The sequence below is a fragment of the Sarcophilus harrisii genome, chromosome 2 (assembly GCF_902635505.1).
Source record: "Sarcophilus harrisii chromosome 2, mSarHar1.11, whole genome shotgun sequence".
In the NCBI taxonomy this organism is placed as follows: Eukaryota; Metazoa; Chordata; class Mammalia; order Dasyuromorphia; family Dasyuridae; genus Sarcophilus; species Sarcophilus harrisii.
This window is the reverse complement of record NC_045427.1, coordinates 19,358,623-19,386,337: the sequence shown is the minus strand read 5'-3', so window position 1 is coordinate 19,386,337 and position 27,715 is coordinate 19,358,623. Positions and strand designations below refer to the sequence as shown.

Below are 27,715 nucleotides of genomic sequence, written 5' to 3'. Positions count from 1 at the left end.
CTTTAGGAGAAGCAACAGAACCCAAATTCCTCCCAGAATAGAACAAGCCAAAGACCCGGAGAAGAGGCACCATCCAAGCTCCATCGGCCTCCCTCACCCGAAGGGCAGGGCCAGGCGCTCACAGTGCACACCCAGACACACACACACACAGAGGGGAGACAGGAAGGGCAGCCGCAGGGCGATGGAGGAGCCGGCTGGCTGTCAGGCTCACTTTGGCAGCCTGGTTCCCAGGAGGTAACACTGGCAGTAACATGAGGGCAAGGGAGTGGGAGCAGGGCAGCTCCAGCCGGGCGGGAGGTTTGGAACAATCGGGTTCAGACCTGGATAGGGAATCTCACGACCTCCCGGATAGCAACGCCACTTTCACTGCCCCCATGTTTTCCCTGGAAGACTACACCACCCCCAAGCTCCAGCAGACCCAAAGTGAAACAGGCCAGAGCAGAGATGGCTTCCTCCCTTCCGGATCTGTCCCTGGCAGCAGGGAGAGCAGAAAAAAGGTTCTCTTTGGGGCCCTGGTTCTTCCCCTGCCACGAAGGGCCTAAACTCCCCCATAATCCCATAATCCCACCATAAACTCTTTGCTGGGAAGATTGTCTGCCTGTGGGGATGAGAGTGTGTGAGTGTGTGTGTGTGTGTGTGTGTGTGTGTGTGTGTGTGTGCCTGTGAGCCCTCGGGGAGGAATGAGGGAGGGGGTTACTTGGGGGCCCGGGGCCCCGGCGGGATCTGCAGCAGCGTCGGGGATGTCTCCATGATGCGCACCAGGAGCTGGTCGATGTAGCTCTCCAGCTCATGCACGTGCTCGTCACGGCGGCTCAGTTCTCGCTCGCGCTGCAGGAGCAGGGCAATCAGCTCGTCGTGGGTCAGGTGGTAGTACTTGGCCGACTGGTCCGGTTGTGAGGGGTCCTGAGGCGAGCAGAGCCAAGGGCTGAGGGACGGTGCCTGGCCTCCCACCCTCCCCACAGGCCCCAGCACACAGACATCATGATATGGCCCCTGGCCTCCAGGAGCTTTTACTCTGAGGGGATCCATCTGTGCCATGGCTACAGGAAAACCAAGGGGACAATATGGGGCTCAGCAGGGAAGGAGAGAGCCAGAGCAGGTCCCTGGTCTCAGATATGAGGGGGCTGGCTCAGCAAATGCTTGTAGACTGCCTCACTGAGCTGGCAGCTCTGAAAATGCAGCTCTGGAGGTACCCAAGGGGAAGGCAGCTTGGGTCAGGGGCCTGAATCCAGTCTTGGTGCCCTAAGACAGCACTACTGGCCCTGGGTTCCCATCAAGGACAGGACGAAGGCCCGCCTCCCCACCTAGCCCACTCACCTTCAGTTTCACCTTGGACTCCGCTGTCTGGTCAGCCTGGGGGGCCACAAGCTGAATGTTGCCCGAGGTGACTGTCTTGAGTTTCTCCAACCCACTGGTCAAGGCTGAGCTCAGGCTGGATCGAGGTGGTTTCCTGTCTGCAGCTCCCTCTGGGGGGGCCGAGCTGAGGGGCTTCACGGGGTGAGGGCTGGGGAGACAAGAAGAGAGCTATCAGATGGGAGCCTTAATGGGATGAATTTTAGGGGCTGATCTGAACCAGAACCCGCTTTCAAACATTCAAGACAAGTAGTCACCAGTCCTAGACCACCCCACACTGCCCCTCCCACCTGTTAGGAAGCTCTTTCCACTACTTGCCCTAAAGCTGCTTCTTGGCAGTGGCTACTCACACTCCTGATTCTGCCTCCTGGGGCCAAACACTGTCCACAGGACAGCGCTGTCCCATCCCGCAAGCACTCTCGGCTCCAGACTGGACAGCCAGTGCCTCTGACCCATCCACACAAGAGGCCCATTCACAGCCCTTCACCACCCCGGGGGCCCCCGCTCTGGACACTCCTGCACTCTCTCTTCAAATGGGGTCTTTAGAAGGGAAAACACAATAAAAGCAATGACATTATCAGAGATAGAAGTCATGTTTTAAAACTGGTCTGAGACAATTCCAATAAAATATACTCGGAATGGGAAAAGACTCTTTTTCTTTTGGAAATGGCTGAATCTCAGAAGGGATCCCAGAGGTATTTAACCATGTAATTTAAAACACCGTTAAGTTAAATTCAGCATTTACAAAGAACCTATAACTGTGTGCAAATTGCCTCGAAAACAAGCCCATTCTTAGAGGTTCTCACACGGATGTGTGCTTCCATGGACACTAGGCTGACTTAGAATTTCTGACCTTGACCCCATAGTGTCAGACTGAGCTGACTTTCCCCATTTTTAGTTAATGCTCTGCGAGTTACATTTTGGATGTTGTACCAAGCAGACATTTCATTATTTCATTTTTAATTGTGTGCTTCTTAAGAACAGATCTTATTCTAAGGATAAATACAAAAGCTGTAGCTCTTAAAAAGCACACTTCAGTGACTGTCAGAGACATTGCACCGGCTGTTGGGGTAGGAAAATCAAGCATTTCAAGGATCATCAAATCCTCCTTGAGATAGGATTGGGTGCACTGAGCCCAATGATTGCCCAAAGAGATACAATGCATAGTGGGAGAAAAACAAAAAGATGTAAAAAGTTGCAAGTTTTGCAAACGTCAATACACTTTTGTATTGTAGGATACACTTTGTAACAAGTATATAGCCCCAGACCCACCTTCTCTCTTCTGCCCGCCCTCATTACTTCACACACTGATTAGTGTAAGAGCTGCTAGGGAGTCCCCCACCCGCCTCACTCTGCTTTTCCCGCTCCCCTCAGCCAGAGAAGTGATTTTCCTATGCAGTCCAATTATATCACTTCTACTCCAAACGTCCCAGTGGCTCCCTCTTGCTTCCACATCAGATACAAACTGCTAACAAAATGCTTCCCTTAGCATTGTGTAGCCCTGTATCCCTCGCTAACCCGCTCCTCTCACATACCTTTCCAAGATTCTCATCCCCTCTGCCATCCCACTCCACACAGTCGATGATCTCTGCTATTGCTTCAATGAGAAGCTCCCGCTTCCTGACTGGGCATTTTCACCGGCTGTTCCACCTCATCTCTTCTCCTTGGCTTCCAATATGTACCAACTAAAATCCCACCAGGAGGCTTTCCCTAAGCCTTCTGAATGCTAGGGTCTTCCCCGCAGTGATTATCTCCAGTTCATCCTGTATATATCCTGCTGCAAGACTGCAAACTCTTTAAGAGTGGGGACCGCTGCCTTTCTTAGCAAAGGGCCTGGTAAATGTTGTGGTTAGGCGTTTTTTATCATGTCCGATTCTTTGTGACCCCTTTTGGGTTTTCTCAGTAAAGACACTGGAGTGGTTTCTCATTTCCTTCTCCAGCTCATTTGACACATGAAGAAACTGAGGGAGAGTAAAGTGACTTGTCCAGGATTGCACAGCTAGTAAGGATCTAAGGTGGCTTAAACTGTGGTCCCAATGACTTCCCTGCCAGATGATTAATCCATGGTGCCAAAAATAATCAGCAATAACAATTGCTAGTTGCCTGATCAACAAATCTTATGCTAGATAGAGAGCAAGACTTAGGTTCAAGTCCCCCATCTGACACAAGTTGGTCGTGCGGCCCCAGAAAAACCACTTAACTTCTCAATGCTCCAAAGCAACTCCTCATCCCAAAATTTGTAGTATAAAGCTTAAGTAGGCCACAGGGGGAGTCATGTCTATCTCTAACTTTTTTCATCAAAAAATAATAAAAAGGGAAACGAGATCAAGAGTTAAACCTGCAATTAAGACCCCAGAAGGCCAGCCAATCAAATGGAGGAGTCAAAGTGCTTACGCACGGTGTGCTAGAGGCCACGGAGATGAGCAACAACAGAAGCAGAAGAAGAACTCCAAGAGAACCAGAAATAAATCCAGACGCATGGCTCAGACACCCAGATACAAATGCACTAAATTCAGGGAATGGGCAATTAACCTCGGAAGGGCTGCCCAACCCAGCCCCTACTTTTACAGGAAATGAAAAGGAGGCTCCAAGCAGCAGAGCACATCTCTGAGCTGGAACCCCCAAGGCCACCCTACTGCAACTGGCTGATTTTACAGATAGGGAAAAGGACGGCACGAGGGAGTATCTCAGTGCACAAAGCACCAGGCCCCAAGTTCAAAACCAGCCTCAGACACTTCCTAGCTGGGTGGGCCTGGGCAAGTGCCTTCACCCTGTTTGGCTAGTTTCCTCAACTGTAAAATGAGCTGGAGAAGAAAACAGGATCTCTACCAAGAAACCTCCAATGGAGTGACAGAAGACTTATCTGTACTAGAGAAAGCCCTCAGGTAGTTGGGGACCAGGAGCAAGAGTTGAGCAGTGACAGCTCCAGGGAAGCCAGGTAACTAAAGCTAGGACTCAGATGAAAAGAAGCAGATGAGACTCAAGTCCTGATTGCCATACTTGGTCCCAGGGCAGCCTCAGTCCCATTCCCTTCCCTCCCTTGGCCTTCCTTTCCTCCTCTCCAAGACTGGGACATGACATCTGCCCTGGTGAGCTCACAGGAGTGAGGGATGGATCGGGTAAAATGACTGTCACCTATTCCAGTCCTCCCACTCTCAAGGGTACCCCAGGGTTGGGTGGGTGCGACAAGATGGCCTCAGATGTGGGAAGAGAAAACAACAGATGAGGAAGAAATGCAAGGTGGTCTCAGTCCCTCACAGGCAAAGGAACTGGGAAAGGTGCTCTTGGAATAATCCAGAGCAGGAGGTACCGAGGGGTCGGTTCATCACTACTGGAGAGATGAGGAGATGGAGGCTTGAGGAGTTTGGCTAAGGCCATGGCTTCAGACTCCCTGGCGAGAGCTCTTCCCACTCTGCCTGCTGAGGACATACTCTACCCCGAGGGCTTCCTTCTTAACCCTTGGCTGAAGCTGAAACACACACACACACACACACAGCATGTGTACCCAACACACATGTAACACGTGTGTACACACACTTCAGGTGCACAGCAGCACATGAGAAAATGATTCCATTTAAATCTCATTGAGAAACATCAGAGCCAGTATTACTTGTCCAAAAATCACAGCCATGGCCTTTTCTGAATCTCTACACTTTTCTGTAGTTTCAAGGCAATGTGACCCTGAAGAGAAAGAGCCTGTCTCAAAATTAGGAAGCCCTGGGTTCGCTCACTGCTGCTATACTGTGGCTGCAGAATTCCCAGAGGTAAGCTTTTTGGGGGGGCAGGGGGGAAGAAACATGGCAGGAGACAGATACTTTTAAGGTTAATTTAAATTATCAACATTTGCTCTTTCATTAGCAAAACAATAATGATCTGTAACATTTGCACCGTCAGTGCTTCCACTGAAAACTTAACCATTTGTTCTTTGGAGCTAATCTGAGCTGACTCCAGCCCAGCTCTGAGTACCTATATCTCGGGGAAAGCCCTTACCCTTTTTGCCTTGGTTTTCTCATCTGTGAAACATAGGCAGAGTATTCTAACACAGAGAGAGCTGCCATTGAGGCAGGTCCCAGCACCGCCCTCATCAGCCTGGGACGAGCAGGCAATGCTGCCAGGGCGCTCTCTGTCAACTCGAGGCTCTTGTTTTAAAATGGTCCGAACTCAGCTACAAAAACCAGCTCTGGGGCTCGCGGGGAGACTCAAGACACAAAGGAAATTTGAGGAAATCTTTAAAAAGACTGCACAGCAGGCATCGAACAAAGGCTTCCGTGCTGTTCGGGTGGGAGATGTGCTGGGATGTTGCCTGACAAGCCAGTAAGGTGGATTCAGGACAGGCTGAATGACTAGCTCTAAAAAGCGTTAAGTCATCAATGGTCCAATATCAACTTGGCGGGAAATCTCCATCTGAGCCTCCAGGAGCTCTGACCTTAGTCTGGGCTTCTCAAGGTTTTTATCAATGACAAGAAAGGCTATGGATGACAAACTTATTTAATCTGCAAGACAGCAAGCCTAAATCTGCCTTGACGCACCTAAGAAGGATCCCAAAAGATCTCCTCCACTGACCACCACACTGGGCTGGATCTTAAGGGAGAAAAAAGTAAAGACTTATGGGCTCAAATAATCAATGTCACAGATGGCAGCTGTTCTGAAAAGACTGGATTTTACAGGCCAAACGCCCGGTTTGAGGCCATGGTGAGATCTGGTCAAAGCCAGGGGACACCTGCCCACATCTGGAGTACTATGAGCTCTCTTCTGGGCGCCCATTTTAGAAGGGACACTGGGAAAGTGCAGAACACACAGGGGAAGCACCCTGGAGTCTGGAGGGACCCTGAAATGAAATCTTATAAGGATCGGAAAGTTACTGGAACAATAACCTAGACAAGAGGAGACTAGAGGGGCTGGGTTCTGGTATCTGAAGGGTCAAAGGGTAATTAGACTGAGTTTTGAATGGTCCCTGAGGACAGAGTTAGAAGCAGCAAGCAGAATTTGTACATGGAGGGATTTAGGCTCGTTTGCACTTATGCTGAAGGAAGGCAAAGTGCTTGACAAGTAGCAGCTCGGGACCATCCCCATTCTACAGATGAGGAAACAGACCGAGGCACTGAGGGCCCCGCTGGGGTCACCAGCCAGGAAGTGGCTGAGGCCGGGCTGGCACTGGGCAGTGAGTGGGGTGGAGGCGCCCCCAGGGACCCTCTCCTAGAGGCCGAGTGGAGGCGGGGCCGAGAGGGTGCAGCGGCGCCCTGGGGGGACGGACGCTGACCGCTCTTACCAGCATGTGACCCTGCACTAGTCCTTTCCCTTCTCAAGCAGGTCACACTTTCTTTCTTGGTAAAATGGGGCTGCTGGACCAAAAGCTGCCTAAATCCTCCGGCCAGGACAGGCCGCCGCAAGCGGGAGGTGGGGGGGGGGGCTCCTGGGGGTTTGTGGGCACCGGCTCCAGTCTCCTGCAGCCCCCAGCAGCCCATTCAGTGCCCGCCGGTGGCGCCCGGATGGGCTCAAAAGCCCTCTAAAACAGGGCTGCCAGCAGCCGGTCCCAAGCCGGGACTCCTGGAGTCCCAGGGAGAAGCCCATTTCCCCCAGCCCTCGGTGGGCCAGCTTTCTGCCTAAACCCTTACGAAAGCGGGCCAGGTTCTCAAAGCTCGGCTTTCCGTCAGGCTGCTGAAGGCAAGGGCCGCCCGGGGCCGCCAGGTGGCGCCAGAGCCCCAGAGCCCTGCCTCCTCCCCGGCTCCCGGCACCCATGACCTCAGTTTCCTCTTCTGTAAAATGGAGCTGCTAAGGAGATGGCCCCGCTATCTCTGCCGGGAAAGCCCAGTGGGGTCGAAAGAGTCAGACCCGATGAGCGAGCTGGGGGGTCTTGCACTTCACAACAAAGGGGCTCTCCCGGAACCAAGGGGCTCTGCTGGCACAGGTCTCTGCAGCTTGGGGGCCTCCGCCCTTCGCCTTCAGAGGCCACGGCTCCTTGCAGCCAGGACCATCCCCACTCGTCTTCGAGCCAAGGGAGCCATCGCTGCCTCCATCAGCAGGTTCCACGAGCTCCCCAGCTGCCTCCTCTCCCAGGAGGGGGATCTTGGAGCTGAGCAGCCGGACCCTGCGTCTCGGGGGAGAGCGCAGGAAGAGGGAGGGAGAACAGGGGTCTGGTCTCCAACCCTGCCTTTTCAGGCTGGAGACGGGCCCTCCTTGGAGGCCTCCCCTGCCCGGCGAGCTCACTTGGAGCTGCCATCTGAGGAAGGGCGCCCACCAAACACGCGCAGCATGGCCGATGTCCCGGTTGCCTCCTCTGGCCTCCCGGCCCCATTTCCTGCTTTACTTGTGTGTCCTGGTGTGATCACAACGGGCCCAGATGGTCCAGACATGGCTGTCACCCCCGCGCCTTCCTCAGCGAGCCCCCCCCAGGGCAGACACTTTTCCTTTGCTTGTGAACTGACTGGCCTGAGCCCAGCACAAGGCCGGGGACCCAGAATGGACAGAATGATTCCTCCGTATGGAAGATGTCGCTCAGGACCTCTAACTCTGGGCCAAGCATGACACTGGACTGGCTACCTGTGGTCCCGTCTGTGTCCTGGGGACCGCAGGCCCCAGCGCTGCCCACCACAGTCTCCTGCCCAAGGCCGGCGCCGTTCGGCCACCAAGGCACATCTGCCCTCCTCAGAAAGCCTGGGGGCTCCCTCTGGCCTCCAGGACCGCACGGCTGACGCTGGCAGCCTCCGCAGCCCAGACCGCTCCTGCCTTTCCACTCTGTGGTTTACTTCATCACACACAAACCTCCCCAGCCCTGCCTCCTCAGGGGCTTCCACCCAGCACCGGGCCTGCCCCACCGGGCTGGCCTGCCAGGGTTCCTTTTCCCCAAATTCTTTTTTGGGCCCGGCCCAGATTGGTCTCCTTTCGAGGGAGTCCCTGGGGCGGGCCTTCCCCCGCCCAACCCCCCTCCCCGGGGGACTAAACCTCCCCCCGCCCCAGGGTGGCCACACAGCCAAAGGGCACTAAACACCCTTTGTCTAGGATGGGCTCCCAAACACAAGGGGGAAAGTACAGGGGCAAATGTCTCCTTTAAAAATGAGCCGGGGGGGGAACCGGCCCCGGGGGGGAACCCATCGAACGGCTGGGCTTTTCCCGGGCTGTATTTCACAGGAATGGGGAGGCCCGCCAAAACTCAAACCCCGGAAGGGAAAAGGGGGCCCCGGAGGGCCCCGAGCCCCGACCTTCCAAATATAGCCCAGGAAACCAAAGGCCCTTTCCCCCCTCCAGGCCTCCTCTTTGGACTGGGAATTCCCCAAAAAGGAAACCGACAATTTACCAAACACACCAAAACATTCTGAAATTAAAACCGGGACACCCGGTTTCCCCGCCCCAATTCCAGCCCTGCTTGCCGGGGGGAAACCCCCTTTCACCCAGGAAAGGATTTTCCCCGCCTTTTAGCAAATGGATGGGCATCCTTTTTCTGAAACACCCCCCTTTGAACCCTCAAAAACCCAGGGGAATTTTGGGAAGTTTTTCTGTTTTTGGTTTTCCCCCAATTTTGCCCGGGCCCCTCCCCCCTGACCCCCCCCGCTTATTCCTTTAAAACCAAGCCCCCAGACATGCTCCCTACCCAGCCCCGGGCCTTTTCTCTCCCTGAATTGAGGTTCCTGTCTTCCTCCAGAAAAATGTAAGCACTCTGCAGGCAGGAGCCATCAGGCCTGCTTCCACCAGCATCCACAGCACCTGTGTGGGCCCGGCAAGAGAAGGGCTTTCTCTGCCATCCGTTTGTACAAGGGAGGATACTCAGAGGAGGGGAGAAGGGGAGGGAGGAAGGAAAGGGAAGGAGGAGGGAGAGAGAATGGGGAAGGAACGGGAAGAGAGGAGAAGGAGAGAGGAAGGAAGGGGAGAGAAGGCAAGGGGGGAAAGTGAGGGGGAGGAGGGAGAGAGAGCAAGGAAAAGGGGAGAGAAGGGAAGAAGAGGGAAGGAGGGAGAAGGGAGAAAGAAGGAAAGGGGAGAATGGAGAGGGGGAGAAGAAAGGGGGAAAGAAGGGAAAGGAGGGAGGGGAGAGAAAGTGAAGAGGGAAGGAGAGGGGGGAGAGAGAAAGGCACACTAATTCCCAGAGCTACCATGTCACCAAGAAAAAAAGTGGGTGGAACAGCAGCACCACCTATCGGCCTCTCCCGGCACTGCTCCCGGAAGCCCCAGAGGCCTAGGCGACCCGGGAGAGATCTGTCCCCTGGGTCTGCTCAAGGCACTGGCAATGCCATCCCGACGCCGCCCAGTCCATGCCCGCCGGAGGACAGCTGCTGGCTCCCCCGGGCAGCCCCCTCCGCCCAAGGCCTCCTGTCCCAGCCTCTGCCCAATGGCCTTTGGCCCCTCCCACCTCCAATCCATGGCTTTCCTCTGGTGCTCCCGCCTCCCCCCCCCAGGGCCCTCTGGCCCGGCTCCGGCTGCCCCGGCCCCCCCTGCACCGGGCACCGCAGCACCCCGTCCCCCCCTTGGCCCTCACCTGGTACCACGCTGGCTCGGAGGCTCCTCAGCTGGTCGTGTCTCCAGGGGCAGAAGCGCAAGCAGGGCAGAAGGGGTCTCGATGGCCCACTGTGGGATCGAGGGGCCCTCGGTGGGCGAGGGGAACTCGAAGGGGCCTCGGGTTGCGGGGAAGTCCACCAGGGCCGGGGTAGAGAAAGATAAGGGCCGGCTTCCATGCAGAGAGAGGGATTCTTGGCCAGGCTTCCTGCTCACATTAGTGGCTGAGCATGGAGGAGGGAGAGAGGGAGGGGAGGGACGGGCAGGGAGGGGGTCCTGAGGAGCCACGGGTTCTAGGCCCGGAGACTCTGGAGAAGCTTCGTCCCCGGTGGACGGCAAGGCGGGGAGGACAAGGGAGGCTGGGCTCCCGTGAGATGAGGGGGGACTTGAGGCGTTGTCTTCACCGTCAGAGCCCCAGAAAGGATCTTTCTTCAAAGCAGTCGGGGCCGGGAGACCAGGGGGCTCAGGCTTATCCCGGAGGGGCCCCAGCATGCCGAGGAATGGCGACTCTGGTTCCTGAACTGCCCAGAGAAGCTGGGAGCGGCCGGCCGTGCTCTCCGAGCTGGGGGTCGGCGAAGGCATTTCCAGGACGGCTGGCGGAGGGCTGGGCTGAGGGACCAGGGGTGTCGGCTCCCAGCAGCTGACGGAGCCCCCTTCGAATGCACGCAGGTCCACACGCTCTGCAGATGGGCAGCGCTCTGGCTCTTCCAGACCTGGGTTGGACCCTGGAAGCTCTGGCGCCAGCAGTTGGAGCCCCTGCAGCTCCTGCGGCTTGGGCTCCTGCAGCTCAGGCTTCTGCAGCTCGGGCTCCTGCAGCTCAGGCTCCTGTGGCTCGGGCTCCTGCAGCTCAGGCTCCTGTGGCTCGGGCCCCTGAGGCTCGGGCTCCTGCGGCTCAGGCTTCTGCAGCTCGGGCCCCTGAGGCTCAGGCTCCTGCGACTCAGACTTCTGCGGCTCAGGTTTCTGTGGCTCAGGCTTCTGCAGCTCGGGCCCCTGAGGGTCAGGCCCCTGTGGATTGAGTCCTTCTGACTTGGGCCCCTCTGACTTGGGATCCTCCGGCTCAGACCCCCGTGGCTCGGACCCCTGCGGCTCAGACCCCTGCAGCTCGGACCCCTGTGGCTCACCCTGCTGGCTGAGAGCCTGGAGGTTCAGGAAGATGTCTTCCACCCACGGTTCTGTCCCTTCTTTGCTCAGCATTTCCTTCTCTTCACTCTGGGAATTCTGGGAACTCAGGGGTGTGAAAAGGCGCGGTGGCTTGGGGGGGGGTGTCGCAGGCCTCAGTTCCTCGGAGGACGCCTGCCGGGTCTCAGGGGGCAGTGAAAAGACTTCTCTGCCCACGTCTCCCGGAGAGTCTGGAGGGGGCGCGGGGCCTCCGGGCTCATCCAGGACGCCCCAAAGGATCTCTTCTTGCTCCCAGCTTCTCTTGGGGATGGGAGGGAGGCTCTCCGACACAGGAGTGACCTTCAGCATCTCGGACGACCAGAGGTCAGTGATGACGCTCAGCTCCTGGAAGAGCTGGCTTTCCTGGCCCAGAGGCTCTTTTCGAGGCCCGCGGGGTGCTCCTGGACCCGACGACTTCTCGCCCTCGCTGCCAGCTCTCCTCAGGGGGCCGCCGGCTCCTGGGCCCTGGTCTGCCTCCCGGCGCAGGGAGAAGGTTCCGTCCTCTTCGGGCTCCTGGCTCAGGGAGCGCCACTTGGCTGACAAGGAGGGGCTGGGTTCTTGGAACACAGGGGACTGCCAGCCGGCAGTGACTGCCCTCCTTCCCTCGGGACTCAGGGGTCCAGGGGCTTCTAGTGCCAGTGCTGTGCCGCCTCCCCCTCCCCGGGGGTCTTCGGGCTCAGCCTGCCCCGTGTCATCGCAGCCGCTCCAGGGCGCTCCAAAGGCCACTGGCCCAGGCTCCTCCGGCCCCGTCTCTGCGGCCGGGGCCAAAGATCCGCGCCCAGCATCGGGGGACAGCCTGCTGGCGGCAAAGGCGTTGAAGGTGTCGTCCCACTCTGGCAGGGAGGGCACGGTGGGGGCCGCTCCCAGCGAGCCGCTGGGGAGAGAGCGAGCAGGTGAAGCAAACTTTAGCGCTTTGTCCGCCACGAGCTCCTCAAAGAAGGGGTTGCTCTGCAGGGAGGGGAGGAATGGGTTGGTGGGTCCCAGATATCTGGGGGAGGGGGGCGGGGGGGAGGCGAAGGCGGTGGCGGCAGCGGGTGCAAAGAGGTTAGTGCTTAGCATGCGAGCAGCGGCAGCGGCGGGAACAGGAACAGGGGGGGAGCAGGGGAGGCTGCCCGGAGGAGGCGGCGCAGGCGCATCTGGGCCAGGTTCTACCTGAGGAGACACGTCCAGGCTGCGAAGGAGACAAAACCACGGGCCTCCTGGTTAATGTCTGCTCCTGCTGCAGACCCACTCACACCGAGTGTGCGCACACGCATGCAAGTCCGCACACACAGACACACGTGTAAACACTACATACACATGTGCAAACACACGTGTGCACACTGCACATACACAAACACATGTGCGCACACTGCACGTGTGCAAACACAAGCACAAACATGTGCGCACAGTACACACACACGCACAAGCACCCATGCACACACATGTGCGCACATATGCCACATGCACACGCATGCAAGTTCACAAGCACCCCGCCCACTCGGTGCACACAAGTCCGCTCACACGCACACACATGCCACGCCATGCTCACCCACGTGCAAGCACACACGTGCACACATGCACAAACCCACACGCACACGTGCACACAGGCCCACTGGAAGGTCGGGGCCGAGGGAGCCTCGTGGGGGCCCCAAGCCCCTCCAGGCCAGTCTGGCTCAGCAGCCAAGGCCAGGGGAGGAGGCCCATTAGGCCCCTGAGCTGTGGCTGTGGCCCGGCTCCCCGCACAGTTTGAGGCTGGAGCTGGCGGGGCAGCAGTTCCCTGATGTCCACCCCTTGGCACTAAGTGGGGGCTGGAGGGGAGGGGAGAGGGCCCCCCAGAGCACACACTCACACACACACACACACACACAGCACTGCCAAAAGCCCACCGATTCCCCAAAAGCCTTCCAACCCCAGGGTGGAGCGCTAAGCAGCCTGTGCCCCCCTCCCCACAGCAGCGTCTCTGCCCAGGACTGACCCAGCAGTGCTTGGAAGCCCCCCAAAGCTGAGGAGAGTCCAGGAGCACAGACCCGGAGCTGGAAGAGACCCAAGCGGTCACCCAGATGACGCCCCCAGGTGGTGACCCCAGGGAGGTCCCCGAGCCTCCCCGCCTCCAGCTCAGGGGCAGGGTTCTGCCGGACTGCGCTCAACGCCATCCCCAAAAACACGTGCTTCCACCCCGGTCCTTCTGCTACAGGGGTCCTCCCCTCTGTCTGTGTCCATGGCTTCAATGGCGCCTTCCCGGGGAAGAGCGCCCTCGCACTTGGCGGCTTGGGGACCTTCTATCCGACTGCCCCGACGGACATTGGCGTACTTGGGAAGCGTCTGACTGACCGAACCTTAGCTGGGGTCTCCTGTATGCAAGGTGGGGGCCGCCCTTCAGCCCATGGCCCCGGAGGGCTCAGGGCCTGCCTCTGGTTACAGGGTCTAGGGACAGAGGCCGGGCCCCAGCAGCGCCGCTTCCCCCACCAGCTCCCAACCGGCGCCCCCAAGTTTGTTCCCAAAGCCAGGTGGCAGGGCACGCCAGGCATCCTACGCGCCCGCTGGGCACCCTCCCAGCACCTGCTCTCCTCTCGCTGTTGCCTTTGTACCCTAAGGCTATTTCTTCTGCTTTTAAAAACAGTTCCGAGAAGGGCTTAATTAATTAATAGGCGGCTTCACCCAAATGCCCCCAAATGGCCCTGGGACTGGGACAAAACGAGCTCCTGGGCTGGAGAGGTCAGAGGTCAGGGCCTGAAGAATCCAGACTTCATCTGGCCCAGTCCCCTCCCTCTAGAGAAGGAGACTGAGGACCCTGTTTTATTCACGTTTTAGAGGGGAAGAAGCTGGAGCTAAATTGGGCCATCAGAGCAGCCCAGGTTACCCCAAAGTTATGGCAAGGCCGGGGGCTCCAGTGCGGGCAAGCACTGATGGCTGCATTTGTAACCCAAGGCTTCTATGTTCTTGAAACCAGCTTTCTGGGAAGGATCCAGAGGCTTCGTGGCCCTCCTGGCCTGGCCAGACCCTCATCTGGCGCCTTGGGCCTGTTTCCTAACCCTCAGGAGCCAGAGGGCTGAGCACCTGCTGTGATTGGGCAGCAGGACGGGTCCCCTCTGGGCCAGAGCCCCCTCAGGACTTCTTAGAGGAGGGGCCCACCCCCCCACTCCCAGAGTTGTAATTAAAATAACCGGGAAGCCTCCCTGGGACCGCTATGGGCCAGAGCCCAGGGCCTCGAGCCGAGGAACAAACTCTCCCATTTCCTCAGTGAGGGTGCTGGGGGGGGGGGAGGAAACAGGGGTGGGGGGGAGAAGCTGGGGAAGGGGGAGGGCGACTCCTGGGTCCCCGCTGCTCACTGTTCCAAGAGACAACTCCTCAGCTAAGGCAAACCGGGCCCATCCCAAATGCCCAGCGCTTTGGGGGCATTAACTCACAGGACAAGGAGGGCCCTGCTCTCAGGCTGGGGTGGGGGACCGGACATCCAGGAGCTCCCCGGCAACAAAGTCCAGCCCCCCCCCTTTCCAAACTCTCTCACCCAAGCACAAGCTCTCTTATCTACTGGGGGGAGGGGCAAAATATCAAAATTTTCAAACTGGGGAAGACCTCAGAGGTCATTTGGCTCAACCCTGATTAAGCTGCCCCCCCTCCCCGAGAGAACAAAGCCCTGGCCTCCACAGCCAGAGGGGGTTCTGAGAGCTCCCCAGCGCCCCCATCCTGGGTCAGCCCTCTGATCCCCTCCTTCTCTCCCGCACGTCTCGCCCCGACTGGTCAGCAATGGGGTTTGGGAGGGAGGGGAATGGGGCCACCCCACATAGCCCCCTCCTCACCTGGATGAGTCACTGGCCCGGGGGAGAGGGCAGGGTGGCACCAGGCCCAGAGAGGAGAGGGAGAAGGCAGAGGTCGGTTAGCTCGGGGCCACCAGGAATTGTACACAAAGCTGTTGCTCCGGTGACAAACGGGCCCCTCGGGGAGGGATCCCTGAAGGCCGCCTCTCCACTCCAGAGCGAGCTCTCTCCTGGCCATCCCCCTGCCTCCAAGGACAGAATCTAAGCGCTTCCTGGCTCCCCAACTCCAAACTTTCTCATCCATGGTCCCAGCTTCAAGCCCAGCCCTGCCAGCCGCTCCCTGGGTGACCCTGAGGTGGCGCCGTGACCACAAAGCTAGACTCGGGCCTCCAGCCTTTCTCAGTCTTGGTTCTTCTGGCCCAGCCAGGATCTGCTCTGCTCCTACCGCCAGCTGCCCCAGGATGCCTCTGGGCTCTCGTTCCCCATCCCTGCCCTCACACTGAGCCACCAAATAAAGCCTTCCTGCCCCCAGATCATCAGTGACTCCCTATGGCCCCCTCAATTCCACAGCCTCAGCCCCCATTGAGAGCCCCCTCCAGAGTCCTCCTGGCTTCTCTCTGCACGGCTTCCGCTGCACCCACACTGGCTCATCCCGGCCCCCAGGGCCCCGACCACGGCCCTCTGCTCTACACAGAGCCCAGTGACGCTGCCTTTGGGGCCCGGCCCAAGCCCGCCCGGCCCCAGAGGGAGCAGGGGAAGGATGCCCGGACTCCAGGCCAGGAGCCCCTCACAAGTTGTCTGGCTCATCTCTCACCATCAGCCTCAAGACTAGGGGGAGAAGCGTGTCCAGGGCGCAGGAGAGCATGGGGCATGGGGCGCGGGGCACAGGGCACAGGGCCCAGAAGTCCTGCAGCTGTGCTACAACTCAAACCTGCTTGTTCCCTGGCTGGTGGGCAGGGGCGGGAACAGTGGAGCTGGGGGCGCAGGGGAGGCTGAGGGGCGCAGGATGGGCACGAGGCCCTGCCCCGGGGAGGATTCACAGGCACCTGCAGATCTTGGGGGCTGGAGGCCTGGCCCCCCCACCTCGGGAGCTGGGTTCACGCCAGGCAGGCCCCTCTCAAGCACCCAAAGGGAGCCCAGAATGGGAGAGGGAGGGTCGCCCAGGCTACATTAGCACAAGAAAAATGCCCAAGAGCGGGGGAGAAGTCAGGGAAGGCCTCAGGAGGGAGGCGGCAATCTGCTGCCCTCCCCAGGGACCTGAGGGCTGAGAGGGACCCTGTGCCTAAGCTCACTGGAGCCAGGGGCACTAGGAGAATGGAAGCTCCCGCGGGGCCCCCTGGGCAGCCTGGAGGTGCTGAGGGACTGGGGCAGAGCTTAGCTCAGGTTACTTGTTTTGGGGGGAGCCATGCTCTGCCCACTCCCATTTCCCGCTCTGCCAGCAGATGCTCCAGCTCAGGGGAAGCGCCTGCATCTCCCCACCAGGCCGGGCAGAGCCACCCATGGTCCCTTCTCTCCCTCCCTCTGCCTCTGGACCAGGCTAGCCTGGAGCTGCCCGGACTCTGCCCAAGGAAGGAGATTCCACCATGGGAGAGCCAGGCACCAGACCGGGTCTGACTGACACGACCCCACAAGCCCCACCCCCGCAGCTGCTCCGCTTAAGCTCGGGTGTCCCACGGGCCCCCACGGGCCCCCACGGGCCTTCCCTGGCTCTCCTGCAGCTCGCTTCTCATTGGCTCACACACTTAAGCCGGAAGGACTTGGAGTCACCAAGGCCAACCCTGGCTCATCTCACAACAGAAAAGGCCCAGCAGTGGGGACCCGCGGGAGGATTCGCATTCAGGTCTTCCTGCCTCCGGGTCTAATGCTTGTCCAGTGCCTGACGTTGCCAGGCCAAGGTCCGTCCTCAGCTAGTCGGGGTCAGGGAGGTCCCAGAATGCTCCCCGAGCCTGCCCACCACACCTCCCTCACCCCCCCCCCAGCGCTCCTACAAGTGTGGGGGCCACAGCCAAAGCCCCCAAAAGCACCCACAAGCCCGCTTCCTGCCCAGAGGGGCCCCGCCCAGCTCCCCACACATCCTCCCTTCCCCTTCTGGAGTGAGAGCTCAGACCCCCCCCTCACATCTAATCCCCCCCTTGTGTGTACACATTCACACAGTCACACACACACACACACATACACACACACACACACACACACACATACACACACACACACACAGCAGGCAGCAGGAGACACTGTGACAGCGGGGACAGGCCAAGCAGCCAGGGAGGAGGAAGCCAGTGTCCCCACTCCGGGCCGGTGCCCACTTCAGACACCCAGATCCAGGCCCAGCCCTGTGGGCAGTGAAGGAGGTCACCCTCGAGCTCTAATGGGGGCCCGTCCTCTGCTGGGGGGCTGGGCAAACGATGCTCCCAGCGGTCCCCTGCACGGCCCTCCTCCCCCTCCAGATGCTGGGGTGGGACCCCGGGCCAGCCTGATGAAATGGGGCCTGTGGGCCCAGGCCCAGCTCCCAGGCCCCTGCCAGCCCAAGGGCAAGGGGACCAAGGTGGGCAGGGCACTGACGCGCTGAGATGGGGGCAGTGCCCAGACCCTGGGCGGGGGACCATGGGGGCAAATCACCCTCCGGATGGAGGACTGCTCTTCCCGCCTGGCTCCCAGGCCGTGGCACTGAGAGGTCCTGTTCCCCTCCATTTTACAAAGAAGGAAACGGAGGAGTCCCGGGGGCAGAGAATGGCTGGCCCAAAGCTGCCCAGGCTCTCCTCCCCAAGCCAGCCCGAGGCCCAGCAGCTCCTTGCTCCAGAGCTGATCCCTGGGGCCCGACCCCCCAGCCTCGTCTCAGGGCCCGGCCCCGCCACCCCCCGGGTCTCACCTGGGCTTCTGCGCCTGCTCCTTCCCCTCCCGGGAACCGAACCAGCCGCTCTTGCTCCTCTCTTCCCCGCTGGAGGAAGGGTGGGGGGCTGCGGCCAGGGCAGGGGCCGTCTTGTCCCCAAGGGAGCCCCTGCGGCCGGCCCCGTGGTGGTGGTGGTGGTGAAACAGGCCCATGCGGGGCTTGCGCTCCTCCCTCCTCGGCTCTTCTCGCTCTGCCAACGGGGATGAGAACACCATGGGTGTGGCCACCTGGACGGGCTTGCCCTCTGCCCGCCGGACCCCCTCCTCCTCGCGGCCCACACCTGCCATGGCCACTGTCTCGGAGCTGCCGCCATGGCCGCTGCGGCCCCAGGGGACTGCGTCCGAGTGCCCCGTGGCCTCCTCGGCCCGCCGCAGGGAGATGCCGTGGAGGGCGCTGGCCGAGGGGAAGGGGCCTGAGATGGAGGCCCGGTGGGCCGGCGGGGCGGGCGGCTCCTCGCTGTAGATGTGGCTGCCGTTGATGCAGAGTGTGGAACCGGAACCGGGATCGTGGCCCGCCCGGGGCGGCCCCGCCTGCACCTGGCTCACTTCATCGCTGTAGGCCCGTTTGTGGGTCAGCAGTTTGGGGGACGGGGCCGAGTCTCTGCCTGGAAGGGGGAGACGCAAGGAACTGAAGGGAGCTGGAGGGAAGGCTTTGCCTCGGGCTCTCCGCTTCCTTTGGCCCCCTCCCACCAATCACCTGGGGGTGCCCTGGGGCCCAAGGCCGGGGCTGTGTGCCTCCCGGACACTGCCCACCCCAGCTCCTCCTAGGCCCCAAAGGCCGGGGCTCCATGCGACCCCCTCCCACTGCCCCACCCCCGATCCCGCCCCTGGGCCGCGCCACGCCCCTTACCACCGTCGGTGGAGAGCCGGCTATGGCGGCTGGGGGAGCGGCTCAGGTAGTCGGAGCCCGGCCAGGCCAGGCTGCCGCTGGCGGAGGAGAGCGTGCTGTCCGAGCCCAGCGAGGTGTTGGACTGCGTCAGTGAGGACTTGCGCAGCTTGTTGCGGAGGAAGAAGGTCTTGGCCTTGGCCTTCTTGTTGGAGCCACCCAGCAGGTCGGGGTCATCCAGGGCGCTGCTTGGGATAATGGCCGAGGCCGACTCCAGCTCGAACTTCTTCTTGCCCTTCATCTTGTCCTTGATCTTGCCGAAGGGCGAGCGCGGCTTGTCCTTCACCGACAGGTCAAACATGCTGGCGCTCAGGTTGTTGCGTGTGAACTGGACGGTGACCTGGATCTCGCCACGCTCCTTCTCCTTCTTGCCCACCTTGGAGTGCAGTTTGTACCACCTGCAGCGAGGGGAGAGAGAGAGGTCAGGGCTCCCGCCCCAGAAGGCCACAGAGACACCGCCCTGAGCCCATCCCCAGGGCTGGGCTACATTGGAAGGGGCCGCACCAGAAGCCCCGAGCCCTTGGCAGTGCCCCACCCCCGGCAAGCTCCCAGCCTCTCTGGCAGCGTCCCACCGCTTCCGCCCCGACACAGATTGGGGTGCAGCGAGTCTGTGGAGAGCTCCACATTCGCACTCCCTGCTCAGGCCACATGCGCCTGCTTTTTTCCTGCCCAGCCCAGAATGGTCTTGTGCCCATGCCCACCTTTTCTAGGGCCCCAGATCACTGACCCCCCAACAAGACCCCAAACCTCCACAGCACAGGAAGAAACCCCGGCCCAGAGCAGGGCAGATGGCTGCTAGGACAAAGGAGGAGAGACAGAGACAGAGTAGGGAGAGAGATACAAAGAGACTTGAGGTTCAGGGAAGGGACTCCCCCCAGCAGGTGCCCACACAGACTACCCAGAGCACCACGCCAGGAACTGAACCAGATGAAACCTGGAGATCATCTTGTCCGGGCCAGGCCAGAGGAGAAGGCAGCGTGAGCAGCGGGGGCACAGTGCACACGCGCACACACACAAACACATGCAGGCGCACAACACTGTACCGGCCTGGACAGCTCGGGGCATTGCCAGGGGAGGGCCGGCCTAAGGACAAGGGAGAAAAGCCACAAGAACCAGCCGAGTGCCTTGGGATCGGCCAAGGGCTTCACAAAACAAATGGGATTTAAAGTCCTATGATGTACATACTATGTGCAAGCAGTATATACAACAGTATATTCCCCCAAAATACTATATGTATGCACTCTCCTGGGAATCACAGCTCATAATAGGTGCTTCCTGTCCCACACCGGGGGAAGGGAAGGGATTCCCCAACAGCCGAGTCCCAGCCTGGGAAGCTGTGCCCATTTGCCCGCCCACTGCTGGCCAGCTGGCATCTCCCCCGGCACCCACCCCAACCATAACTTCTTGGACCCAACAAGTCTGAGTCCAGGGCAAACCCTTCCTCCCTCACCCCCATTCAGCCCAGGGAGTCTGGCTGCAGCCACACTGTATGCACTCCAGAGCGCAAACTCTTCTCCAGGATCAGACCGTGGACCCCTGGCTCTGAGAGTTCTATGGAAACCCCCCGACCAGGGCGCCGCTTTCCCCACACCCACACCCACTGCCAACACAAGGCTCTTGGGGCACCTTTCCTGAGGGCAGCAGCCCCCACCCACCAGGACTTTCCCAAACGATAGAAAGGGGTCAGGATCATGAGCAGACCAGAGAGAGTCGGGTGAAGCTGGTGTCCCCCCCTGCCGGGCTGGCATGGGCCCATTAACGGGAGAGCAAAGATCTCTGCCGGCTGGAGAGGAAGGGTCTCCTCCCCCTTCCCAAATAAAAGCCTTCTTGTTTATGAAGCTACGCACCCGTGCCCACGCTGCCCCTTCCCCATGACTGGCTCCGAGGCTGGCAACGAGAGGGCGCAGATACCCACGAGCTTCTCGGAGCCGTACTCAGCACAGCATCTGGCACAGAGAAGGCATCTCATCAATGGTGGGAGACGTGGGTAAATTCAGGATAGTCCGGGAGTGAAGGGCGGCACCTTCGGCCGGAGGGGAGGAGGCAGAGGGGGTCCAGGAAGGCTTCCCCTCCCCCGCAGGGCTGAGTGCCTTAAATTCATCTTCCAGAAGAGACCACCTCCGTCCATCAGAGGTAAAGCCCAAGGGCGGGGGCAGGTCACAGGGTGGGAAGAACAGAGAGAAGACCAGTTTGGCCGGACCACGGCGCCCAGGAGGGAGTGATTCCCACCAGGTCTGCAAAGAAAAGTGGGCGCCAGCCTGTCGAGGGCCATCAGAGACGTTAAGGGAGGAGCGTAGGTTTGATCTGAGGGTGTGAAACAAACCCCCGTGAGTCAGCAGCGTTTCTGCATGTCACTCACAAGCTCCAGCAGAAAAGCAAGTGAGATCCATTTAAATAATGCCAGAATACAGAATAGTGGGGAGTCTGCCCATGAAACTGCCCTGCTAAAATGGCCTTCTGAACCTAAATACAGACAGGCCCAGTTAGCGGAGAGGTGTTAATTATCCCTGGGGAGGACAGTCAAAATAAGAAAAAAAGACAACGCATAAATGAGCTCACTCACTCCTCACATGCCAACAAAACTAGCAAAGATCACCTGACAAAAGTTAGGGGAAAGGAGGAGCAGCGTCCTGAAGCAGCACAAAGTCCAGAGTCACCAGGGAAATAGCGTACTAGGTTCTAGAGTAATGGGGAGCCGCTGAGCTGACTGAGTAGGGGAGTCGCACAGATCTGTGCTTAAGGAAAAACCATCCTGGCAGAGAAGGGCAGGGCGGACAAAAGGGCTGAGGAGGCCAGAGGCAAGGAGGCCGGGGGGGAGGGGGAGGAGAGGAAGGGAGAAGAGCAGGCCATGGGGAGTCCAGGGCACCGCTGGGAGGCTCCACGACCCGCCTTCTCGACTGCTGTAGTGTTCAGACCATGGGCTCAGCCTCCGGCACTGGCCTGTACAGCTCCTGACCCACTCTGAGGTCAGGGAGGGGACTTTTTTCTGACAGTGAGCCTCAACGAGACTTGACCATGGGGGTCCAGAAGACAAGCCCCCAAACCGGAGCTCTGGCTCCTCCCCTGCCCCGTGGTAATGCAGCTTCCCCTAGAGCCTTCAGCTTGCCCAGGTCCTCCTCTGGCCCGGACACCAACCCTGCCAGCTGTGACCTGGACCAAGCACAGGGGACACACAGGGCCATGCGGCCCCTTCTCTAGACGTCCCACACTCCCAAAGACCTGGGCTTTTCTCAGACCGGTGCTGGCACAGGCCAAAGGGTGGCCGGCTGCCACGGGCCTGCTCTCTGTCCATCAGAGCGCTCATTAAATGCCATGTGTGGGGCGTATGCACAGGGGACCTCCCCCAGCAGAGTGGCTCTGAGTGCCCAGGGTCACCCTGTGACCAGCACCTTAATCTCCAGGGGCCTCAGTTTCCCCATGTGGGAAATGGCCACACCCATCATCAAGTCCAAACGCCCCATTTTAGAATATACAATCAAAATCACAAAACTGTTAAGTGTGAGGCAGGATTCGAACCAAGGCCTTCCAGCCTCTTCTTTCACACCAAAAATCCACCCCATCCCCCAGTTGGACCCTGGAGAGGTCAGGGTTCCAAAGCAGCACCTGCCCTCGCAGAGTTTACACAGTTGGGGGGAAGGAGGAGACACCTCCATGGGAAATAAATCTCCACGAGCTGGGGTCTTTGGTGGAAGACGGAGCAGGGGTCTGGGAGGAAGCCAAGTCCTGCAGAGGCCAGACCACCCGTGCCCAGGCTGGTGCCCAGCATCAGTCTGGAAGCTCCAGACAAGTGCCGGGTGTCCCAGCACAGGAGGAGGCTTGGCAGCTGCTCCACCCCTCCCCCACCAGGTAGAAGCAGTCACGGGAGCCCCGAGGGAAGGTCAGTCCCCCCCTCCCCCACTCCCCCGTGCCCGCTGCCAGCCTGCAGGAGCCCAGCCGCAACCAGCCGGCTCGTCCTTGACAGGACACCTCGAGCAGTGGACGTTTCGATGTCCCCTCCCGAGACGGCTGGGGGAGGGGCGGGGAGGGAATAGCCGCTCCTCTGGGGATCACTTAGGCACCCAGGGGAGGCCCGCAGCCAGCACTCACTGAGTGAACGCTCCTGGGCAGGCTGCAGCAGGGGCAAAGAGAAAAGACTCTGGAGGGAGATCTGAGTTCAAATCCACCCTTGGGTGAGTCACGCCTCCCCAGGGGACTCGATGGCCGCTGCCAAGATCAGCCATCTTTCTTACAGGCCTGGGGCTCTGAGCCGCATCTACCACGGGCCCCTCGGGGCCTCAGTTTCCTCATGGGGCAGACAGGTGCTTCTGAGGCTCCCCCAGGACGGCAGCAGCCTCAGTTTGGATTCCCTCCCAGACCAGGTGGCCCATGTACAAAGAGCCCAAAGCCAGGCCCAGGGGCTGACGCAGAGCGGAGAGGGCAAGGCAAGGACCCCCCCAGAACCGAGACGTGGCGGGATTGAGGGCCCCAGGTCCTGTTCTCCCAGTCCCCAGGCTGTCTCAGGGCAACGCTCCACTGCCCACTAAGCTTCCCCAACACTTCCCGGGGCCTTCCCTGAGCTCAAATCCTGCCTCAAACACCTCCTGGTTGGGGAGCCACGGGCACTGCCCATCTCAGCCCCCATCGCTTCATCTGGAAGGCAGGGCTGCTGCAGAGGCGGACCTGGGTCCCCCGGCCCAGGACCCAGGAGACCTGGCCGAGGACCCAGGAGATCCAGCCTAGGACCCAGGAGACTGGCCAAGGACCCAGGAGACCAGCCCAGGACCCAAGAGACAGGCCCAGGACCTAGGAAACCCAGCCTAGGACCCAGAAAACCTGGCCTAGGACCCAGGAAATCAGCCTAGGACCCAGGAGACTGGCCCAGGACCCAGGAGACCAGCCTAGGACCCAGGAAACCCAGCCTAGGACCCAGGAGACCTGGCCTGGACCCAGGAGACCAGCCCAGGATGCAAGAGACAGGCCCAGGACCTAGGAAACCCAGCCTAGGACCCAGGAAACCTGGCCTAGGACCCAGGAGACTGGCCCAGGACCCAGGAGACCAGCCCAGGACCCAGGAAACCCAGCCTAGGACCCAGGAGACCTGGCCTAGGACCCAGGAGACCAGCCCAGGATGCAAGAGACAGGCCCAGGACCTAGGAAACCCAGCCTAGGACCCAGGAAACTGGCTTAGGACCCAGGAGATCCAGCCTAGAACCCAGGAGATCTAACCTAGGACCCAGGAGACTGGCCTAGGATTCAGAAGACTGGCCTAGGACCCCAGAAACCCAGCCTAGGACCCAGGTAACCCAGCCTAGGACCCAGAAGCCCCAGCCCAGAACCCAGGAAACTGGCCTAGGACCCGAATAGCCCAAGCCAGGACCCGGACGTCCCACTTAGAAAGCCTAGCTTCCAATCCTGCCACAGACCCGCCCAGAGCAGGCCCCTCCAGAGATGTCATAGGGTGAGAGGGCGCTCAGAGGAGGAAACTGAGATCAGGGAGCAGGACTGAGGGAGCCGAGCTCTGCCATTCACTAACTGGCAGGAGCGTCTCGGTCTGCTCTGGGGCGGAAGCCCCCGATGCCCAGAAAGCTGGGGGGGCCAAGTGTGGCCTTTGCTGTCCCCTCCCACTGAAAAGCCTCCCCCACCATGGAGCAAATGAGAAAGTGAGCTCCGCATTCCAGGTAAAAGTTCTCCAGAAAGTGACCTACAATCCCGGGGAGGAGCGGGCATGACTGGCCTGCGGGCACCCAAATGTGGCGTGTGGGCAGCGGAGCGTGGCCCCCTGCTTGGGGGAGGGGAGGGGAGAGCCAATATCCTCCACCTGGCCCTCCTCTGACCCACCCGCTGCCCTCCGGGCACAGGGGTGGCACCCCTGGCTGTCACCTCCAACCCGTCCCACTCTGTCCAGGGCACACAGTAGGCCCACGGCAGTACCTCCAGCCCTCTGAGTGCCCAGGACTCTGGACAGCAGTGAAGTAGGTTCAGCAAAGCTCCTTCCTCAACCTCAACCTCAGCCGCCTGGGAGCTCTCCTCCTCTCCTTCCCTGTGGCCTCCAAGCCGCCAGCCTCGGCCTCACACCCGGAATCTGGCTCTAGGCCTTCCAGCCCTCCCACAGGCAAGTACTCCAAGAGCAGCCCCTTGTGTGACCCCCCACGCCCAGCTCTAGAGCCTCCCACTCCACGCAGTCTTCCAGGACCCCCCGGCCTCCCCAGCTCTGGGCCCCCCACTTGGATGTGCCGTCTCCACCCACTGGTGAGGACTCTCATCTTCCCCGCAGAAGAGGGGGAGGCAGGGGCTGATTCACCCGACACACAGCAGGCGACTAATAAGTGCAGGATGCCCAAACTCCCTTAAGTGTTACAAAGTCCCCACATCCCAATTTGCAGGAGGGGAAACTGAGGTAGGAGGAGGGAAGGTGGCATGCTCCAGGGTCATATGGCTGAGGAATAGCAGGATTTGAACCCAGAGCCCAGAGCAGAAGGCAGTGGACTAGCCCCACCCACTCCTCGCTGACCCCCCCCATGGACAAAGCACTTGGTGATTCTGGGGGAAGGGATCCCACCAAGGCGCCCAGCCTATTGGAGTCTTGGCCACCACCTTCCCCCCCCCCCCAGACACTGCATAGACAGGGTGCCAGCTTGTTGGGGGACCAGAGTTCTAATCGCAGCAGGCTCCTTGCTAGCTGGAGGGCACACACTCTCCTTCCTAGATCCCCCCAGAATCTGTGCTCTAGTGGAGCCTTGGGCCCCAGTTTCCTCCTCTGTAAAAGGGGGTCTAGCCCTGGAGCTACGACCACCCGACCCCTATGACCTCGACTCCCAGACGGGTGTTTCCAGAGGCACCAAGGAGGCCGTGCCATCCCCAGACCCAGGCAAGCCTCCTCGAGGGAGGGGTGTGGGCTCAGTCCCCAGCTCAGGCTCCCCAGCCTTCTGCCATCCATTATCTCACCGGAACCTCCCTATCATCTCTATGATTATCCCCATTTCACAGGTAAGAAAACTAAAGAGACATGGCACGATGTGCCGAGGAGTGGGAGGAAGACCTCCTGAGCGCCAGCTGGGCCCCAGCTCCCAAGGTTTGCCAAGCCTCGGGGGGCAGGTGCAGGGCCTGAGCCTCTCCTGCCATCCAGTCCAACCAGTTTCCCCGTCTCTGGGTCTGGCTCATTTGCGCTGCTGGGAGCTCATCAAAGGGCTCTGCAAATGAAGCATTTCATGCAGGTCGTGTGCCAGGAGCCAGAGGCCTCTACTTACCCAGTGGGCAAACATTAAACACCTGCTGTGTACCAAGCCCGTAGCCCATGGAGCCCACGAGCCAGGGAGGAAATAGGCAGGAGAGCAGAGGCCGGGGAGGGCTGCCAAGGCTGCTGGGAGAAGGGGTACTTGGGCCGGCGCCGGGGCAGGACAAGGACTAAGGCTCTCCTCTCAGGCTCCCACTCAGCCCTGAGCCCGGCCCGCTCGTCCCCAAGGCGGCCACTCTCTTGAGCTGTACGGCCTGCCCGCCCAGCGCCCTTCACCGAGGGGCCGTGACACGTGTGCAGGAATGGGCACAGGCCGCTGTGGAGGCCCCGCCACGGCCTCCTCTCCAACCAGCAATCAGACTCCTGCCCCAGGCACAGGGTCAGAGCCATACCGGCTGCCCAGCAACCCCCCTCCGCCAGAGCGCCGCCTGAGGCATGGATGGCACGGCGCTTAGATGGTGCTCCCCGTGTGCCAGGCGGGCACTGGGCTAAGCACCTCATTCCATCCTCACAGTGGCTGGCCCCCAAGGCACCCTCTATGGGTCCCAGTCGGGCGTGTGGACCCAGCCCTGCCCATACTAAGATCTCCTCCCCCCTCAGACCCGGGTGGGCCCACGGGGGAGTCCGAGGCCAGAGACCCCTCAGCGACTTGTCTGTGAGGCAGCAGAGGGTGGGGGTCCCTCCTTGCCCCATCCCCAGGAGGCAGCTGAGAAGGACAAGAACCACTCACCAAGAAGGGGCTCGAGAGGGATTGGGGCTCCCAGAGAGGAGGGGGAAGAGCCAGCCATTTACTGCTGGTGAGAGGTCTGGGCAGACTGGGAGGGTCCTTATAAATAAATGCATTTTTTTAATTAAGGGGGAAAAATTGATGGTCAAGTCTTCTCCCATCGTGGACGCCCCGGCCTAGCTCCTCCTCGCTCACAAACTCCCTCCAACATGTGGCACATGACTCTGGGCAGACTGGAGGGGGACAGGGGCAGGGGCAGAGACAGAAACAGGGGCAGGGCAGGGGCAGAAGCTGCCTGATTTGGGCACTGGGGGCTCCTCATACCCCTTTGACCGGCCCTTCTCGGCCTCCTTGGTTAGAGCTTCCTTTGGGCCACAGCCATTACGCCAGTGCTGCCCTGGGCCCGTCCTGGGTCCCCCTCTCTTCTCCCTCTGCTTCATCTCACCGGCTCCCATGGATCACTTAGCACCTCTGTACAGATGGTTCCTGGATCTCTGGGCCAAGTCCCGACCTCTCCAAGTTCCAGGCTTGCCTTACCAACTGCCTCCGAGACATCTCAACACGTTCAAAACCGGCCTCTTCACCTTCCCCTCAAAGGCTCTTTCCAACCTGCCCCTCGGCACCCGGGGTACTGCCCCGCTCCATCACCCAGGCCCCCGGCCCCATCCTCAGGCTGCCCTCCCAGTGGATCCCATCCACCCGAACGTCCTCCCCTAATCAGCCACAAGCCGAGCCCAGGCCCTCCTGTCTCCTTCCCTGACCCTTCCAACGGTTTTCCAACGGCTGCCTGGCCTCCCATCCCCCACGCCAACCCGGCCCCTGCACTCGGCCGCCAGACAGTTTTTGAAAGCTCAGGGATGAGCGCGCCACCTCTGGCTCGGGGAGCTCCAGAAGCTCCCTTCTCCCCCAGGACATTTAACTCTGTCCCCCCTCCCCTGGCCTGGCCCCTTCCTACCTCCCCAGAGTCTGCACACGCCCCTCCATGAACACCACAATCCGGCTATTCAGCAGAGCCTCTTGGCACTTTCTCAAATGTGACACTCTCCCTACTCGGCGCCTCAGTGTCCCCAAGGTGTCCCTCCGGTCCAGAGCATCCTGCGGGGAAGGGGCCGGCCATGCTCACCAACTGTCAACCAACTGCCATTCAGAAGGCAGCAAAGTCATCAAAACCATCTGGTATTGGCTGAGAAATCGAGGGATCGGCCCAACATTTAGGTTCACGAGACACAACAGAGTTAATGACCCCGGTAATCTAGTGTTTGACA

General features: G+C 60.1%; 1 protein-coding gene across 8 annotated transcripts; it reads right to left on the bottom strand.

Moving 5' to 3' along the window:
* Window positions 1-639: 639 nt before the first annotated feature.
* Window positions 640-27,715, bottom strand: RAB11FIP5 (RAB11 family interacting protein 5). 8 transcript variants are annotated; one of them, XM_031949706.1, is made up of 7 exons: window positions 26,775-27,201; window positions 18,475-18,908; window positions 17,906-18,229; window positions 17,605-17,815; window positions 9,821-12,166; window positions 1,318-1,504; window positions 640-903 (listed from the first exon to the last, which is right to left on the bottom strand). In XM_031949706.1, the coding sequence occupies exons 1-7, from the start codon at window positions 26,903-26,905 to the stop codon at window positions 694-696; spliced, it is 3,843 nt and encodes a 1,280-aa protein (XP_031805566.1). In that variant the 5' UTR covers window positions 26,906-27,201; the 3' UTR covers window positions 640-693. The 8 variants fall into 8 exon arrangements, with proteins under 8 accessions (XP_031805566.1, XP_031805568.1, XP_031805567.1 ...); XM_031949708.1 differs by lacking the exon at window positions 26,775-27,201 and adding an exon at window positions 27,406-27,715 and having other exon boundaries at window positions 17,605-18,229; XM_031949707.1 differs by lacking the exon at window positions 26,775-27,201 and adding an exon at window positions 27,212-27,264 and having other exon boundaries at window positions 17,605-18,229.